Source organism: Camelus dromedarius, chromosome 15 (genome assembly GCF_036321535.1).
Source record: "Camelus dromedarius isolate mCamDro1 chromosome 15, mCamDro1.pat, whole genome shotgun sequence".
Taxonomy (NCBI): domain Eukaryota; kingdom Metazoa; phylum Chordata; class Mammalia; order Artiodactyla; family Camelidae; genus Camelus; species Camelus dromedarius.
The window spans coordinates 47,648,892-47,666,495 of record NC_087450.1 but is presented as its reverse complement, the minus strand read 5'-3'; the positions used below and the strand labels follow the sequence as shown (position 1 = coordinate 47,666,495).

At 42.3% G+C, this 17,604-nt stretch overlaps 2 protein-coding genes across 2 annotated transcripts; both read right to left on the bottom strand.

Moving 5' to 3' along the window:
• Window positions 1-2,950: 2,950 nt before the first annotated feature.
• Window positions 2,951-11,033, bottom strand: SF3B6 (splicing factor 3b subunit 6). Its single transcript, XM_010992940.3, has 4 exons — window positions 10,716-11,033; window positions 8,051-8,169; window positions 3,391-3,529; window positions 2,951-3,221 (listed from the first exon to the last, which is right to left on the bottom strand). The coding sequence occupies exons 1-4, from the start codon at window positions 10,743-10,745 to the stop codon at window positions 3,132-3,134; spliced, it is 378 nt and encodes a 125-aa protein (XP_010991242.1). The 5' UTR covers window positions 10,746-11,033; the 3' UTR covers window positions 2,951-3,131.
• Window positions 11,034-11,416: 383 nt separating this feature from the next.
• Window positions 11,417-16,927, bottom strand: TP53I3 (tumor protein p53 inducible protein 3). The gene is made up of 6 exons (XM_010992942.3): window positions 16,768-16,927; window positions 16,381-16,523; window positions 15,017-15,284; window positions 13,619-13,831; window positions 12,544-12,740; window positions 11,417-11,790 (listed from the first exon to the last, which is right to left on the bottom strand). Exons 2-6 carry the CDS (start codon window positions 16,516-16,518, stop codon window positions 11,608-11,610), a joined length of 999 nt encoding a protein of 332 aa, XP_010991244.1. The 5' UTR covers window positions 16,519-16,523; window positions 16,768-16,927; the 3' UTR covers window positions 11,417-11,607.
• Between the last annotated feature and the right edge of the window lie 677 nt (window positions 16,928-17,604).

The window sequence follows — 17,604 nt, the reverse complement described above, 5'->3', positions numbered from 1 at the left end:
AGGAATATATTGTGTTCAAATCCCATAGCTTAGCAATCAAATGTGGCATGTGAGCACTTATGGTGATCGATCATGAAATTTGGACTTAAGAGTAAGAGGGATGAATTCCCCTCTTGGAAAAGTACACTTTGTGCATCTAAACAAATGAAGGTTTTGAGCCATACACTAACTCACTTTGGGAAGTTACTTCTGAAAAGAAATGTGTGCTTACTTTCATCTAGATTTGCTCTAACTTTACATTGTGGAATTACTTCTGAGAAGAATCTATGATTCTGAACTTGTTTCTACATATACTGCTTACTTTCATCTACATTTACTGTAACTCACAGGAATTTTCAGTCGGGTTTTAAAATCAGCCCGTTTATTGATATGGGTTATGTGTATGTCAGAGGAGCCTGCGGCAGTGTGGCTAAGATTTTTCTTTTAGTTGGCACAAGTGAGAAAAGCTCTTGGCCATTGTCAGGGTTGTTCTATCAGTGATGACTTGGAATTGTTTCAAGAATAAGAAGGAAGGGACTGGTAATAGGTACTGTTAGGTTCCTTCATAGACTCATTGATAGCATGTCACATGATGTCATATATACAATATGGGGCCCCATTATCTTGGCTAGTTTATCTATCTCTTTTGTCTCCAAGAAGTCCTGGCTGTTTCTCTGCTGAGAACTGAGTTAATGAAGAGGCAGTGCTGTAAGACGGAGAAAGTCAAATGAGAAAGGGGCTGCTGTGCTTTTAATCATCAGTCCCTGTGCCCACCTCTATGGTAAGACCACAGGGTGCTTTTATATTTATTCCTTTCTGGGGAGTTTCGTTCAGAGTATCTTGGTTCCTAGCTATCCTCAGTGATACAAAAGTCTGATAATTTCTCAGAACTCAGCCTGTATAAAAGACAGTCACAAAAAAAATAAAAAAGACAAGTCATGTTTTCTGCTGTGATACCAATAGGATAACTAAAAATAGCACTAAGGACCATTTCAGGTGCTCATTATGGAGTCATAGAAAAGATCTCCGTCTAGAGTTTACAGCTAAGGTGGTAATAAGAGATACTAAGAAGAGGGGGAAAAAAGTAAATACCTACCAGCTAGCACCTGAAGAGGCTATAATGCTAGGCTTTGCAGGCCCTGCTTTACTGACATTCTTAAAAGGTAATGCAGAAAATTATTATGCAGTATGACAAGATTTTGGGCATTGTCCTATGGGAGCCACTGAAAGTTGTTAAGTAAGAGAGTGATTATGAGATATATGTCCTGTCACTCGTTTTCAAATTTTGGTCAATGAATTCTCCGTTCATACAAAACCCTTCTTAGAAACTTGCAGTTTAACCTAGATGAATGTAAAGCAGTTCTGGCACACATGTGTATGCACATACATACACACGGCCACAATCATTCCCTGTTCTCTTAAAAGCAGTTTGGGAAACTGACCCTTTAATGCCTGGTGCAGAGGACCAGTTGTAACTGTGTCCTTAGCATTAGTACCCACAGACGTGGCACAGAGGAAAGGCTCAGTATTTGTCCACTGCTTTAAAGTTCTTGTAACCTAACTGGGACAGGCTACAACATTTCTGAACAACTAGAGGGCATTTTTTAAAGTCTTAACTTTAGGTCATGAAATTCACCTAAAAGATATGTATTTATTAATCCAAATGATGGGTCAGCTGTAACTGCCAATAGAAGGAATTGCCCCTTGTTATTAATTTGAAACAACTATACTAGAGGCAAGTCAGTCTGCCACTTAAGACAAATCACACTATAAGTAAGTCTAATTTGTTTTCCCTTACAAAAAGGTCTTTTAGAAAATTCTTTTTACATTTCTAAATACCTAAAAGTACACTGTGCATTACAAAAACTAATAAGGAACTCATAAAAGCAGTCACAAGAAAATTACAGCTGTGGCTTTGTCATATGCCTGCTCTTCTTAGAAATGACTCCTTCTGCTCTTTTTACAGTGCTTTCAAAAAGCACTCAGACATAATTAATAAATAAGACAATTATTTCTTCATTTTCAATAGTAGGCTTTGTGAAGACAGTACAAAAAGTATAAAATAGCCCATTTTCTTGAAGTAATGATAGATTTCAAAGCTAAATTTAAAAGTAGAATAGGCTTTGTCCATTTAAATGATTCACTGCTTGTACCTTTCAAATTGATTTTGGGTTATAGTTATATACAAAACAATTAGTCCATGTTTTTCCATTTGGCCCATGCCTAAACCATAAAAAGAAAATTACAGCTATCTCCTCCAAGCTGCCGAGCTATGACAAACATGGTAATAACCACACTATTTCCATGCCATGGGAGTTTGTGATTATAAGAATAAGCATTAAGTAATTTATTTATAGCAAAGATATACTATAAGCTAAGGTCCAAAATATACACAGACATTTATTAATTAAAGGGAAAGACTACATAAATACATCTTAGACATGCAGCAACCAATACCACCCCCCAAGCAGCTAGCTCTCACATTTCTAACAGTGGTATCATCTGAATGACCATTTCTAAAATACACCTCTAACGACAAGGGTACCCATACTGACAAACGTGTTTTGTTAACTGTAAAGCAAGTACTATTCAAATGTACTCACGTGGCTAATAACAAGTTGATGTTGAAAAGCAACTTTTATGTAAACATTTTATTCATTTATCCAACATGATAAACTTTGGTTTCCTTGTCTGCAAAATGGAGATACTTACCTTTACTGAGTTGTTACAGAGATTTTATTATTAATAGACATTTATAAATAATAATATTCTAACAAGTTCCTCTGATGGCTAAGCAATGGACTGGACACTGGAGACACTAAGAATATCAAAAGGTTCCCCCTGCCCTTAAGAAGCTCAGCCTCTAGGACCACCTTCCAACCAACAATTCTTGCTATGGTTCAACTGCTATTTTATTATTTTTTTCTCCTGTAATATAGGAGGGGAAATTTCAAGAGAAAACACTGACATGTTTTACAAAAAGTTACAAGTTTATTAACATAATATATCCTAACATATATCAAAGTTTCAAGCAAGTCATTTTGAATCTGAAGTAAGAAATCACAATATTCAGTATTAATTAAAAACAAAAAAAGGGTGTTAGTGGTCATTTGTGGATTTTAGTCCAAAATGAAAATGTAGAAAGAAAACGTTTACTTTGGTGGATCTGTGTTGATGCCATATTTCTCCTTGAGAAGCTTCAACTGTTCTTCCTTCTTCTTTGTGTCCATTTTCTGAAATGCCTAAAAATGTAGTAGGCACCAAAGTTAACCAGTTACCAATCTACAGTCAAATGCATTTCACCAATAGCACTAGCTAGAAAGGAACTCAGTGCTCATCTCTCCTAATGGTACAGTTCTCCACAACTCTTACAGGGTCTCCCCACACAATGAGAACCGTGGGTATACTTACCCTGTTGGCATTATAGTACAAAACCACGAGGTATCTGTTACAAACATTGAATCCTGACAGGTGATCACACGCATTCTTGGCATCGAAGATGTCTTCATAGACTACGTAAGCTGTTCCTCTAGTTTCCGGTGTGTTCCCCCTACAGAGTTGAATTGGACTTAATTAAAATACACATTTACCTGAAAAGCATCAGAAGAAATAGATATTATGGACAGGTATGCTAGATAAGCCTGTAATTTCTTGAATTAGGTAATTTTTGTTTTTAAGTCAAAAACCTCAGGTTAAACTTATTGTTATATCAAGAATACTGACATACCTACTAAAGCAATAGCAGCAAATAACTAGCTTGGAACTCTCAGAGTCTTCATGCTCACTGTTTTAGTCTTTCCTACTTCTCACAGTCAATTTTCAGTCTTACACTGGAAAGTGCAGTACTTAGGAGTGATGGCTCTTATTAGTCAGCAATGTCTAGGATGGGGTTTTTCTTCCTGTGCATTCATGCAACAGAACGAATGCTCCAGTTATTTGCCACACTAGTCCCTTGTTTCTAAAGATTTTGATTTTCTCCCTCACTCTAATTTTAGTTCCAATTCTTAAAGACAAGACCATCCCCATCAACATAGGAAACTGATGTTTCTGGGTATCAGATGTATGTATGTATCAGATCCATAAAAATAAAACTGATTTTGTGTCTGCAGAGGAAAGTAGGGTAGGAGAAAAGCCTCTACCAAGAAGACAGCAAAATTACAAGTGATACACAGGAAAACAGCCAACCACCACCCTTTATGGCTAGGAAGGGATGTCCTCCAGTGCAAAGAGAGAGTTAATGTAGTTTCCTCCACTTTTCTTAGAAGATTCTTTGCCTTTTTAAAACACAATACAGTCAACTCCCAACTTTCACACATTCACTTTTAGTATCTGCACTTTCATAAGTTACACAACCCTATGTAGCTAAGGGAAAGGGTTAGGTTTCTATAGAGACTTGGGCTGAAGTGTGCTTGTAGATGGGGTTACCGGTGAGCCAGAGCAGAATGCTGGAAGGTGGCTAGAAGTGGCAGTTGGATCTCGCTCAGAGATACGGGGCTGCTTCTTGCCATCTCCTGTCCCTACCTCACCAGCTCCCGTTAGGGGAGGTGTGAGAAGCAACAAACTGCAGGTGACAGATGGCCATGTGCCTGTGAGTAGGGACAGCAGGCAGAGGTCCCATTCAGCTTATGCTCCAATGAGCTACAGACGGACCCCTTGCTTCCATCTGTGATCCAGCCACCCAGTGCAACTGTGGAATGAGGTTTATTAACTGCCATAGTCCCTGCATAGGGTCAAGGAAAGGCAGGGGGCTCACTGGAAGGGGAGGCATCTGCCTAGATTTGATCTGGATAAGACTACAGTCTTGGGCCCTGGTCAGAGTTTGTGCTTCCTGTAAAAGGCGATGGGACAGGAATGCGGTGCTGGGGTGGCTGGAGGGTGCCAGTGTCACTGGAAGCTCTGTCAGGCTCCATGGCTTGATGAAGAATTTTACAACATTCTTTACTCTCTGCAAATAGTCTAACAACTTTTGGACTTTTGACTTTTTAACTATTTTCAAGCATGCTTAAGGTATGAAAATTGGGACTACCCAAAGGAAAAAAACACTGTCACAAAGATTTTCCAAAAAATTCTACCTAGCTTTTCCTTCAGAAGAAAAGCATAAAAAACTTAACATTTTAAGTTCCTAAAGGGCAAACAGGGTCTTATCTTTTATTTTATTCCCACAGTGCTATACATACAGCAAGTGCTAATAAGCATTTGAAGGGTGGAAATCTGCTTTCTCCTATCAATCATCTCACATACCTTTTCTTCAGGAAGCTAACAAAACAAAACAAAAGCATCTCCCTTCCTCTTACAACTTCTTAGGAAGTAGAACAGGGACAGATACTAACCTCATTTTAAAGACTTTCCATCTCAAGGGCCTCAGCCCCTAATTATCAACCAGTATCACGAGATCTACATTGTAATTTTAATTTCAAAAAACATGTACTTGGTACCTACTGTGTGTTAGGCACTGAGTCAACATTATTTTCTTGATTGGTAGTAAAAGCTTTTAGTAACAAGAAAACTTAATCATGTAACAACATTTCTAAGCTTCAGCTGCTTCATGTATGTCGGCTGTATCACCTGCCCTACCTCACCCGTGGTTTTAATAATTAAAATATGTAACAAGTATGACAGGGCTTTAAAAAGTTCAAAGCACTGAGTGTCTCCTACATGCCAGGTAAGGTAACCAATCATCTGGGTTTGCCCAAGACTGTCCAGGTTTTGGCACTGAACAGCCGTGTCCCAGAAAACCCCACAGCCCTGGGCAAACTGGGAAGGCTGCTCACCCTAGTGCTGGGTGCCAAGTATGCCACAGAGCATGACCGCAGCTACAGAACAGAAAAACATCTGTTTCTCAATCTATAACTTAAACACTCAGACCCAAGTTCCTGCACACCAAACTTTTATGAATTTATTCAACAAATATATATAGTGCTCTTTGTATCTGACAGACAGTGGAAATCCAATCGTGAAAAAGATGACCATCATCCTTCCCTTCAAGGAGTTTTATTCAAGCAGGATAAAGACATTATATAAATAAATACAAAATAACTATAGTTCATGAGAAATATAAAGGAAGTAGAGAGCTGGGACAGAGACTAACAGGAGGCCAGGCGGCTACTTTAGCTAGGGCAGTCTAGGAAAACCTCTGGCACTGAAGCTCAAACCTGAAGAATGAGGAGCCAGATATTAGATGAGCTGGGTGAAAACCATCCCAGATGGAGGGACTAGAAGTAAAAAGACCCTAAGCTACTCTGCACATTTCACCTTGGTTTTCTGAAACATTCTCTAACTCCACTGATACAAGCATCTCTTAATTATGTACTACTAATACATTTTGTAATATCGTCATAAATTAATTGCAACCCACACCATCAATTTCTATATTATTCATTTACTTACATGCACTGGGTACTTAACATGTATCAGGCACAGCAAGAGCTGTCAACATAAAGTGAGAAGAATATATGGTATCTGCCCTAGAGGAGATCATAGGCTGGCAGGAGAGACAAGTGAGCACACAGACAAAACCATGTATTAACTAGAAGAGATGCTATGGGAGCACAGAAAAGGGTGGCTAATGTACACTGGGAAGGAAATACTTGATGACAGAGTGCTTTCACAGGCACCATCTAATTTGATCCTTACTGAAATTCTTTTAGAAAGATTCTATTTCATAGGTAACTAAAGCTCAGGAGTACTAAATATATTTTGCCCAGTTTCACATAACTAGCAAGTGCCCAGTTAGTATCTGAATCTAGGTCTTAACAAGCAACCTAGTAAATTTATCAAGCTGCCCCCGTGTTAAAAGCTGAAAGGCACTGTCCATTCAGATTATGTTACATGTGAGGAGAAAGCAGGGCCACTTGTCTAGGGTCACATGGCTAGTAACAGGGCCTGAAGTAGAATCTTGTCTCCTGACCCCAAGTCAGGGGATCTTCTGTATACCATTCTTGGATGTCTACAACAGGCATTCTTAACCTAGAGTCCATGTATACATTGAAATCACATGCAAAAATGTGTTTTCTGTAGAAAGGGTCCAAAGCTTTTTATCAAATATGAAAAGAGACTTCCTAAAAACGACAGCTGGTCTGTAACACTTTATTTTCATCCCCGTTTGAGTACCAATGATGACATACTTCTAGCTCGTGGTTTACTTTTCGGAGGGATAGTAATCATTGAAAAGGAGAGTCCTCAAATCTCACAGAGTTCTTCTAAAAGCCAAGAAGGTGCTCTCTAGTCATAGAAGAAAATTTATTATGAAAAAGATATTCCAACTAAAAATAAAGATCTTAGACATCCTTCTAGATGGACTGTTAGGTAATTGGTTCATTTATACTAGTTAAAGTGACAGCGGCTGTGGAACTGTGTAGACATTTCAATTTAGAGTCAGAAGATTTTAATCACTAAATAGCTACGTGAAGCTAGAAAGGTACTTTTACTCTCTGGGCCTTTGTAGTCTCACCTGTGAAGCACACTATCACCTCCACACAGGGCTGTAATGTTGGTGATGCAAATAAAAGCACCTATGACAAGTGACATGTAGTAGGTATTCAATAAATACCATTTGAAGATATGAACTCTCGACTTCAGATTAAATTAAAAATTGGATTTGTGTAATTATTTTACTCTATATTTTAAAATCTTCAACAAAAAGCTGTAGTTGAAAATTATTTTTACTTTTATCTACCTTTACACAGCTTATTTTGAAATTCTGGAGTCAGTAAAGGAGACAGTAAAGACTACTGAGAAAATTAGAGTTAATGAATATGAAAACCACAGTACAGTACTTCTTTACAAATAGTAGGTATGTATAAATGTTAGTTCTTTCTTTTCCCATTCATTCCTCTCAAACCATTCATTACTACTTCATGCTCTCTATAATTTCACAACTGCTATTCTTGGCTCTCACTGAGCTGGATCATGAGGGTCTCCATAGGTACTTTTCCTTTACAGAAAAACTGCATCTCCCCGATTTCAGTCTATTAGTTTCTGGGTTCTCAGGCCTGCTGTCAGCTATAATTCTGAGAGTATAGATTTACACATTTTCTTTAAATGACATTTCAAAAGTCTCAGTAAGACTCACACTCTGATTTGACGAATAGGTCCGTATTTCCCAAATATATCATACATTTCTTCAGCTGTGATTTTGTAGGGCAAATTTCTTATATATAAAATCCGATTTACTTCGGGTGGAAGTCGAATCTAAAATGAGAAGTAATGTATTGTCATAATCAGCAGCAAGAATGCTACCATTAAAAAAATTCTCATAAAATAATAAATTCAAATTTAAAAATGACATATAATTTTAAAAAGCCAAGAATAAGAATTATAATGTTATTACTGAAAATGGCATGCTCTCCAGAAAAGCAATTAGGCACTGGCTTTAGGTAAGACTGTTAGTTAGATCTAATAAGGGACTATTACAAAACCCTGGCTTTCAGTCACTACAGTTAAACACGGATCTCCAACCTCGTTTAAAAGTCCTCAATGCCACAGACATGTGTGGGAAAGAACAAGGGAACTGTTCCTGTTTGTTAGACAGTAAGACTCCCACTGATGACCCTTCTCTCGTTTTCTAAGGAACTTGTTATATCAATGATCTCATCTCTTTGAATTTACAGCCTTTCCCTCAGCATTAGCTTCTTTTATTCCCCAGGTGAGCAGTTGCTTATGTACTGCCAATTGTTACACAACTCAAAACAGTTATTTGGATCCCTCTTCATTCATTCAACGAACATACTGAGCACCTTCGTTATATATACCCCAGGCGAGGTATAAGGATTACAGAGTGAAGGGAAAAAGACAAGGTTTTTTTGCCTTCCCTGAATTTATCAGCTCTCTACTTACTATCCTATTTTGCTCTTTTTTTTTTCTCTTTTCTTTCAGTCAAGCATCTGAAAAAAGGAAGTTTATACTCACTGCCTCATGTCCTTTACTTCATGACACTCATCAACCTACCGCACTAGCTTCAACCCCAACACTGATGAAAACTGCTTTTATGCGCTAAGACCTTTCACTTGCAGTGTTCTATTCTCATCATACTTAACTTCTCTGTGGCTTCTGACACTGGTGACTATTACCTTCTTGAGTATTCCTGACACCCTATTTCCTTGGCTTCCTCCTCTCTGGCTAGTTTTTCTCAGTCTTTGTCATTAAAATAGGCTCATCCGCAGAGTTTTATCTTTAGGCTTCTTTTCCTGACTCTCTAACTCCTTAACTCTGCATTCTCTTTAATGTCTTAACCACATACGTTTTCCACACTAAGTCGATGACTCTCAAATATGTATCTCCCATCGGGATTTCACTCCTGTGCTCCTTATTAACATACTGAATTACATACTAGATATTAATTTGCTCAATATTTATTAAACTGGCAACTATTTCAGACATAAACCTAAGTGTTGTATAAATGGAAGAATAACATACTTAATACCCTGTCCTCAAACTAGTAGTGGTGACAAACAGTCAACAAACAAGTACAATAAAGTTCTAGATTTTAAGATTTAAGGTTAAGTTCAAATAGACGATAAACACTGTAAGACAATCACAATATAATTCTTTAGTAAATCTGCTTTCTCATTCTGTGAGACACTATATCACATTTTCTTTTCTTTTGCCAAACCTGTCACCACTCCCTCTAACATCCGGGTTGGGCTTTATCCTCTATTCCCTACCCAGTCCAGGAGATAACCTTCACTCTTGCTTATTGGAGAAAATAGACACAACTAATGGTAAGTACCTTATATTCCATATACATTCATCCATACCCACCCACTTTCTTTCTCATTACTCTATCAACCCCTCATCTACTCCAAATGACTCCTGAACTTAACCCATCTTTCTCCTACATCATCAGTTTCTCCCCTCTACTGAATCATTCTCATTGACATACAAATACATCTTACACATCTTAAGCAATAAAACACTTAACTACCTCCAATTTCTCTTCTCCCTATTTACACAAAAACTAGTGGAAAGAGCCGTCTCCATTTTCTCAACTTCTACCTTCTTTTCGTCCCACCGCAATCAAGTTTTCATCCACTGAAATGATTCTCATCAAAGGTAACAAAAGTATTCATCTTACCATATTCAATTATGTCTTCACCTTAGTATACCTCTCAGCATCTTAGCGTTGACTACTCTTTCTCCAGAGACAATGTTTCTTAGGTTTCCATACATCCCAGTCTCTAAATATTACAATGTAAGCAGTAGCGTTTTTTGTTTTACTCATTGCTGTATCTCCAATATCTAGACTAGTATCTGGTACATAGTAGGCGTTCAATAAATATGATCGATTAACTGTATCCTATCTCTCAAGTCTGGTACATACTAGGTACTCAAAAATATCGCTGAATTGAAACATTTGAGGATCCAAAGATCTCCATGATCTGGGGAGACTTCCAGGCTCCGGTTGCCTGTTAACAACATTAAGCTATTTACTGTGGACTCATCTGTACTACTGACGTTTAGGCCAAGGAGAAGATCCTGACGCCAGGTCCTAGATGCAGGTGAAGCAACAAAGGCTGTAACACTATTACTGACACTAGGATAGCCGACTGAACTCTCAAAAGGGGCAGGGGTGGAAGTGTGGCTCAAGGAGCATATCCCTAGGGACGGGGCCAGGATGAAATGCCCTTTGATAGGCCAGTAACGTCTGGGCTTCCCGCGTGGGGACAGAGGAGGGCCCAGAATGCTCTGATCACGCAGTGAAGCGCTCCCCCGCCTAGGCAGAAGTCCCCGACACTCACGTTAGCCCTCTTGGCCGCTTGCATCGCCATCTTGGCGGGCTTATGAGGTTATCGCAGCAAACACTGGAATTCTTCCGCACCCCTCCGGAGCTCGCTCAGCTACGAGGGCAACACCACGTCAGATGCAGGACAGCGAAATCCAGACCCCGCCGGAAGCTCTTCTAACACGCCGGAAAATCACCGTCCCATGCCGAGACGTGCTGACGTAGTCTCCCCTTTCGAAAAGACTCCGGTGCAAAACGGGTTTAAGCCAGTTACGAGGCCGGAAGGTTGAAAGGCGAGGTTCAAAGACGCTTCCGGGCTCAGGACAGGAAAGGGCGGGGCCTGAGCTTAGGAAGGGGGAGGTGTTCCGGTCGTGGCGGCCCTGATCAGCGGAAGCTGGCCGGAAGAGGCGGGTCCTGAGGAGGCGTCTGAGCTGGGTCTGCAACCCGGTGAGTTGCGGGAGTTGGCGGGGATAGAGCTGGGCCAGGGGCTGCAGGGCGCGCGTGGATAGGTCTGGGCCTCTGACGGTGAGCAAAGCCGAGCCTGCTGGCTTCTGGCTGGTTGTCATGGCCGACGCTGTACCCGTAGCCCGACCCCCTGGTGCTGCGAGCGGGCAAGGCTGAGCATCCGCTGACCGGGCCTCTTCTGTAATCCCCGCGGCCGGCGGCGGGCTCCCACCCCACCCCCGCCCCGGCAGCTCTAGTCCACGCACCACCCTGTAAGTGCGCTCTCTTTATTTCCAGAGACCGGTTTTACACTGGTCATTTGAGAAAGCTGGGGGAGGACCAGGGGATTGATTAAAGGCGGGCCTGGAGTAGCACCGGGCTGCCTGACTGCCTACAGTGGAGTTTCTCCAAATTTGCTCTTGGAAGTCCTTAGGTAGTTGTGTCCTGTACTGCTGACTCCTGCTTCACTGGGGCATCTCCAGGACGATTTTGCCCACGTTCCTGTTAGTCTCCATGTACTCATGGGCCTCTTGAATTTTATTCATGAGGTAGATTCTGTCCAGAACCGGCAGTAGACGCTGAGGGCCCTTCATGGAGAAGTGGGGCAGAATTTGTTCTGTGAAAGCCTTCACCAGCATTTGCTTGTACTAAAATAAGGAAAACGAGACCATCAGCCTGGACAGAGGTCTTACTTTACCACTTCCCATCCTGCTTAGCTTTTCTGCTCTCTCTGAAACGTGAATTTATCTGAAAAGACACACAGGGGTACATAGCCCCTTCACTACCAGCATGTACATGCATGCCCCCAAATGTGTAAGCTCTGTTCCGTACCAAATAAAGACTGAAGCCTGGAGTAAAATATTAGTGTCACTGACAGCTGAAGGACTGTTTTTAAATTAAGGCTTCAAGCAGGGGGCAGCCACAGACAGGACTCACATAGCTCAATTCAAAAAGGATACTTAAGCTCTGCTATCCCCTACCAGGTGTGAAATCCTGTATTGAGAAACCTTCCCAATGCTGGGACCTGCTAGAAAGCCACACAGAAAAGATTTCAGGAACATATAATCTGCTAAAGACAGAGGCTTACTAACCTTACTTACCTAAGAGGCTTTCTTAGCACATGGGGAAGAGTTCTGTCTTTGAAACTTTTAGAACTATTAGAAGTATTTCCTAATATGGTCAATGCTTAATGTATTAAGTATTAGCTAACCTTTTTGCGAGATATTGAGGCCTTTATCAATTAGTTCTGTAAAATAAGGTTACCTGTTTATCCACAGCAGGGCAGGTTTCTACACAGGCTCTCTAATTCAAGATGTGACAACATTTTACTTTTTCAGGATTATGTGGAGTCACACTTTTCTGGATAATAATTAAATCACATATTTTCACTCATCGCTCACCTTTTGGTCCCTTGATCTTAGCAGACTGGTGATCAAACTTCCTCGTTTAAAAAGTAGCTTTGAAAACAGAGGCCCACTGATATCAGCTCCTCCCATCAGACCATAGAGAATCCAGCGACCATCAAGAGCCAGGCAGTTGACATTTTTCTCCCAGTAGGATCCACCTATGCAGTCTAGAATAAGGTTGACTCCAGCACCTTCCACATGAAACAGATTTTGTGATGCTAGTCAGACACAGAAAGCTTGGTGCAAACTAAGAATTCCATCGTATTTTTGCAGATATATGCATATAAATAAATACAAGTGCAAGCAGTAAATCTGTAGGTGGAACTTGAAACATGGTTACAAATGGGGTTAGGTAGCTGAACTGTGTCATACATGTGTGATACATTTCATCTTTTGTGATCCTTGCCATAGCAAGAGGGAAATGGGGCAACACCATGATGTGATATTTCCCCTGACCTCCATGTAAGTAGAGAACTCACTGTCACTCAGGAGAACAGGGGAGATCCACTGCATGCTACAGGGCAGGCTACTTCATATCTAAGTTATGAAGTATCTGCACTAGGTTGTCTAAATCATGGCTTTGCTAGCTTTTTCATCTCTCCTTTTCAACTCGTGGAAAAAATGAGAAGGGATGAGCCAAAAATTGTTAACAGATTTGGCTTTGGAATACAGAGATATGCATGCCTACTCACCCATTTAGGGAACTACCTACCCAAGGCTCCTATGACCAGCTCCAAACTAGTCTCTGCCTCACACCTCCTGTTAATTCACTGCAGAGTGGCTGGTTGGGAAGAGGTCCTCAATGATTCCAGGCCAACACTGTGTGATTATCCACTTTCTAAAACATGTATGAATCATATCACTTACAAGAATGCACAGGGAAGCCATCTTAGTCCTAAATACTGTTTGCCTATCTTCAGTGGTCAAACACCAGAGGACTGGAATTTGGCCTGAGCAGCTGTTGTGCTTTTAGCAGAGGGAAGACGGATCCAGAGGCAACTTTGCGGCTAGTGAGGGTTTTATTGAATCAACTCTGAAACTCCTGTTGAACCGCAGAAGGTTTGTTTACCTTTGGTGAATTTCAGTGCTGCTTCAGAAAAATCCTCTTCTTTGTAATTGAATCCAGCAACTGCTCCGAGCTTTTCTGCCATTTGAAGCTTGTGCTGGGAGCCAGCTGTGACCAGAGGAATAGCTCCTGCCATCCGGGCAAGTTGGATGGCAGCTGTGCCCACACCACTTAATCCTGCATGGATTAGCACAGAGTCTCCAGCCTGAACATTTCCTATGACAGAAAGTACAGGAACCATTCACTTGACTTTGCAACTGCTACACATTTTCCACACAGGCTTGTTCTACTATGATCACCTGGCCCTCGGACCACCAAATGTCAAATCTCTTGCTGTCTTATGAGAACATATTGACAGTTCTTTTCATCTTATTGCCTCTGGTCCAAGTGGGAAACAACTTTTTGAAACAGAGTTATTAGCAGCCACATCCATAATCTGTTTTACCTTTGAAATAATATCAAACATATCTCCAATCTATGCCTGAATGAGTAAGAATAACCATTGCTCCCACTGTTACCACCTGAAGCCAGCCCCTCTTCACTCTGAAATGGGCCTCCAACTGATCTCACAAATCCAGGCACAGCACAGGCTTGTCCTGAAATGGAGCTTCCATTATGTCACTTTCTCCTCAAAATGTAAAGTGGTTCTTGATTGGCTTTTGTGTCAAGTCCAGATAGCCTGCCAGATAGCCTGCCATTCAAGGCCACCACAATCTAGTCCCAGCCTTATCTTTCACAAATTATAATTGTCATCCTTCACTTCTTAGTGAAGCAGCTAATCTCATTTTGACACTCTTAGGCCACCTTGGCTTGCCTTCTGTCCATCTCTACCACCCTTCAAGGCCTTCTCTTCCAGAAAGTTTTCTCTGACTACCTTTGCCCACACCGACTTTTCCCATCTTGAGGTTCTGTTGCGTTAGAGACAGGGCCACCTTTCAGAACTCTGGTTGTCTATTCCCAGTTACACTTGAATTCCCTAAAGGCAGGGACCCTCACGTGAACTCTTGGTTGACCTCAGTGGGACTGGGGAGGAATTAAAGAGTTGATTAAGTGGCTCCTTCTACTGCACTAGGGCACCCAGAGAGAAGCTCAGCATGACTTTGAGAATCTGAAACTACTGCTGGGCTTACAGTGTGAAGATGCTCACAGGCTTTTTATCTAGTGCTTTCCAGGTCTTCTTTCTGCCAATCATGATTTTCAGCCTCAACATCAAGCCATTGCTACATAGTATGAGGGCCTCATGCTACTGGAGTTACAGTAGGGTGAGGTGCTGGGATTGGGTGTGGCTCAGTGGCCAGCTAAAGCTGCCCTGCAGGACTGCTGGGTTTTGAGGTGGCTGAGTCATAAAGAAATTGGACTACGCTGTATGGAGTGAGCATGGGGTGGGGGTGGGGTCCTTACCCAAGAGATGTAATAGCTGGAAGGCAGTGAGCCAGGCCTCTGGGATGGCTGCAGCCTGGAGCATAGTCAGTCCTGCAGGGATGGGCATGAGGAGCCCTTCAGGGACAGTGACAAACTGAGCCTGGCCCCCGCCAGGCAGCAGAACCATGGCTGGGTCCCCGATCTTCCAGTGTCCCTGGCAGCCAGGCCCTAGCTCTGCCACGTGTCCAGATGCCTCAAGTCCCAAAATGTTGCTGGCTCCTGGGGGCGGGGGATACTGGCCTTCTCTCTGCAGAGATGCATTAAGCAGTGAGCATGATCAGAAGTCTGTGTCACCATCCCTGGCTCTCTTCCCAGAGCCCTTTGTTTCAAGACAAAATTCAGGATAAAGGTAGGTTTTTTTAAGTCAGGAAAAAAGAGATGAGGTAATTTGTTTCATGCAAATAAGAGACTGTAGGTCACATAATCAGTGGATGTCTAACTGGTAGAGTCCTTAGCTATTTCTCTCATCTAAACCCCTTGTTTTACAAATGAATAAATGGAGGTCTAGGCTGGGAAATGCCTTGTCCAAGGTGGCAAAGCAAATTAGTAGCAGGAACAAAACCATGTACTTCTTAATGATTATCATATATCAAATGCTAGGCACTGTGCTCACTCATCACAATCCTCAGAAGCCTCCAACCAGTGGCTTGAGACCAGAGGGACTCAACTAGGAGTGTGCATCAAAACCGTTTGAGGAGCTTTTTCAAAGTACACATCCCTGGGTCCCGGTCCTGTTTATTTTGAATAAGTGCCCCTCTGTGATTCTGGTGTACCTGTCTCAATTACTTCAAAAAATGCAGCTGGCCCAGTTTAGTGCTTCAAATAGAAGCTGGAAGAAAATTCTTAGGAATACTGCCCCCCTGCCAGCTCCAGGACTCTCAGAGTAGAAAGAATACAGACTTTGGAAGCTTAAGACAAAGACTCAGTTTGAATCACGGCTCCCCTGGTTCCTAGTGTTGTGGCCTTGGGCTCATTACTGAACTTCTGGGACCCTGTTTCTTTATCTGTAGAATACAAATGGTGAACAGGGACGTCTGAGGAGTTAAGGAGATAGATCAGGGCCTGTCACACACCGCCCTCCTCAACAAATGGTAGTTCCAGTCTCCTTACCTGGAAGGCTGAGCAGACAATGGATTGACACAGGGTGGACTCTGCTTTGCAAAACCCCTACATTTTGTATAAACAACGGATGCTAAATGGTTCTAGTTTCAGAACCCCCAGCACACACACCATAATGAGTGTTAACGGTAGTGCCCTAAGTCTTTCCTTCATCTGTCTGGTGAATGTTTACTGACAACCCTAGGGTCCCGCCCAGTCTCAGCCGCCGCCTGACCCTTGTGTACCTGGAGTAAGTCCGCCCGGTTCAGGGCGCTGGCTGCCACCTTCAGGAGGACTTCACTTTCCCCTGCGCTTGGCTTGGCCACTTCCTTCAAGTAAAGGTTTTCTGGTCCTCCAGGCTTGTCAAAGTACACTGCTAACATGGTCTCTGAGGACACAGGGTCAAACAAGGGTGAGGAGCCCGAGGTTCTTTGAGGGGCGCAGCGCCCCCTGCTGCCTCCAGGTGGACCCCACATGGAGAACACAGACTGGGACCGGGTGCAGTGAGGATGGCCGTGTGGGTTGGATGCGTTGGAGCAGGAAAACACTGAAGAGCGTAAAGCAACTTTCACTCCCTCTTACTTGGGGTACCCCGCCCGCCCGCGTCTCTGGAGCCCGTAAGAGTTACTTACTTGCTCCGGGCTGGCCCCGTCCGCTGCTCCAGGCGATACCGCGCGGTCCTCCTCTCCCTGCCGGTCTTCGGAGCAGAATCCCGGAGCCGTAGCGCTGCCTCCGCCACGACTACAATGGACGGCTGGACTCCCAGCAGTGCGAGGGGTGTGGCTGACCAGAACCAACCCTCCCCTTCTTCCTTCTCCTTCCTTATTTAAAATGCAAAGTTGGTTTGAAAAAAAAAAAAAAAACTAGTGACAGCCAATCAGATTTTCTTTTCCTTTGAGCTTCTGAAATCTAGTTTTCCTCTTGGTTTGGTATAAAATGCTGTTTATGCGCTTGCTTTGAGAAAACTTCCCTCTCTAGGCAACTAGATGGAAACTTTGCAATCCATTTCCCCAATAGGTCAGGCTTTTAGCCCATTTACGCTGTAGGTCTGGCTTCCTACCCTTCCTCTGGGCAGGTGTCTCGAGTAGAAAGGGCAAACGGTGCTGCTGAGATAAGAGAGGAGCCTTAGGGGAAAAGAGAAAGTAAAGACGTCCTGGAATTCTTGTCACTTGTGCTCTTCCTCTTGTCTTTCCTGAGGCTTAAAGGAGCAGCCCCTGGAAGATGCTGACCAATGAGGCAATTTAGCCTGGTTAAAAGCTGGATAAATAGGCTGCATCAGGGTTTCTCAATCTCGCCACTATTGACATTTTGGACTAAATAATTCTTTGTTGTGAAAGACTGGCTTGTGCAGTGTGGGACGTTTAGCAGCATCCCTGGTCCAACAATAGATACCAACAATAAAATGTAACAATAAAAAACATCTCCAGACATTGCCAGATATTCCTGGGGTGGGGGTGGGGGGGCAAAAT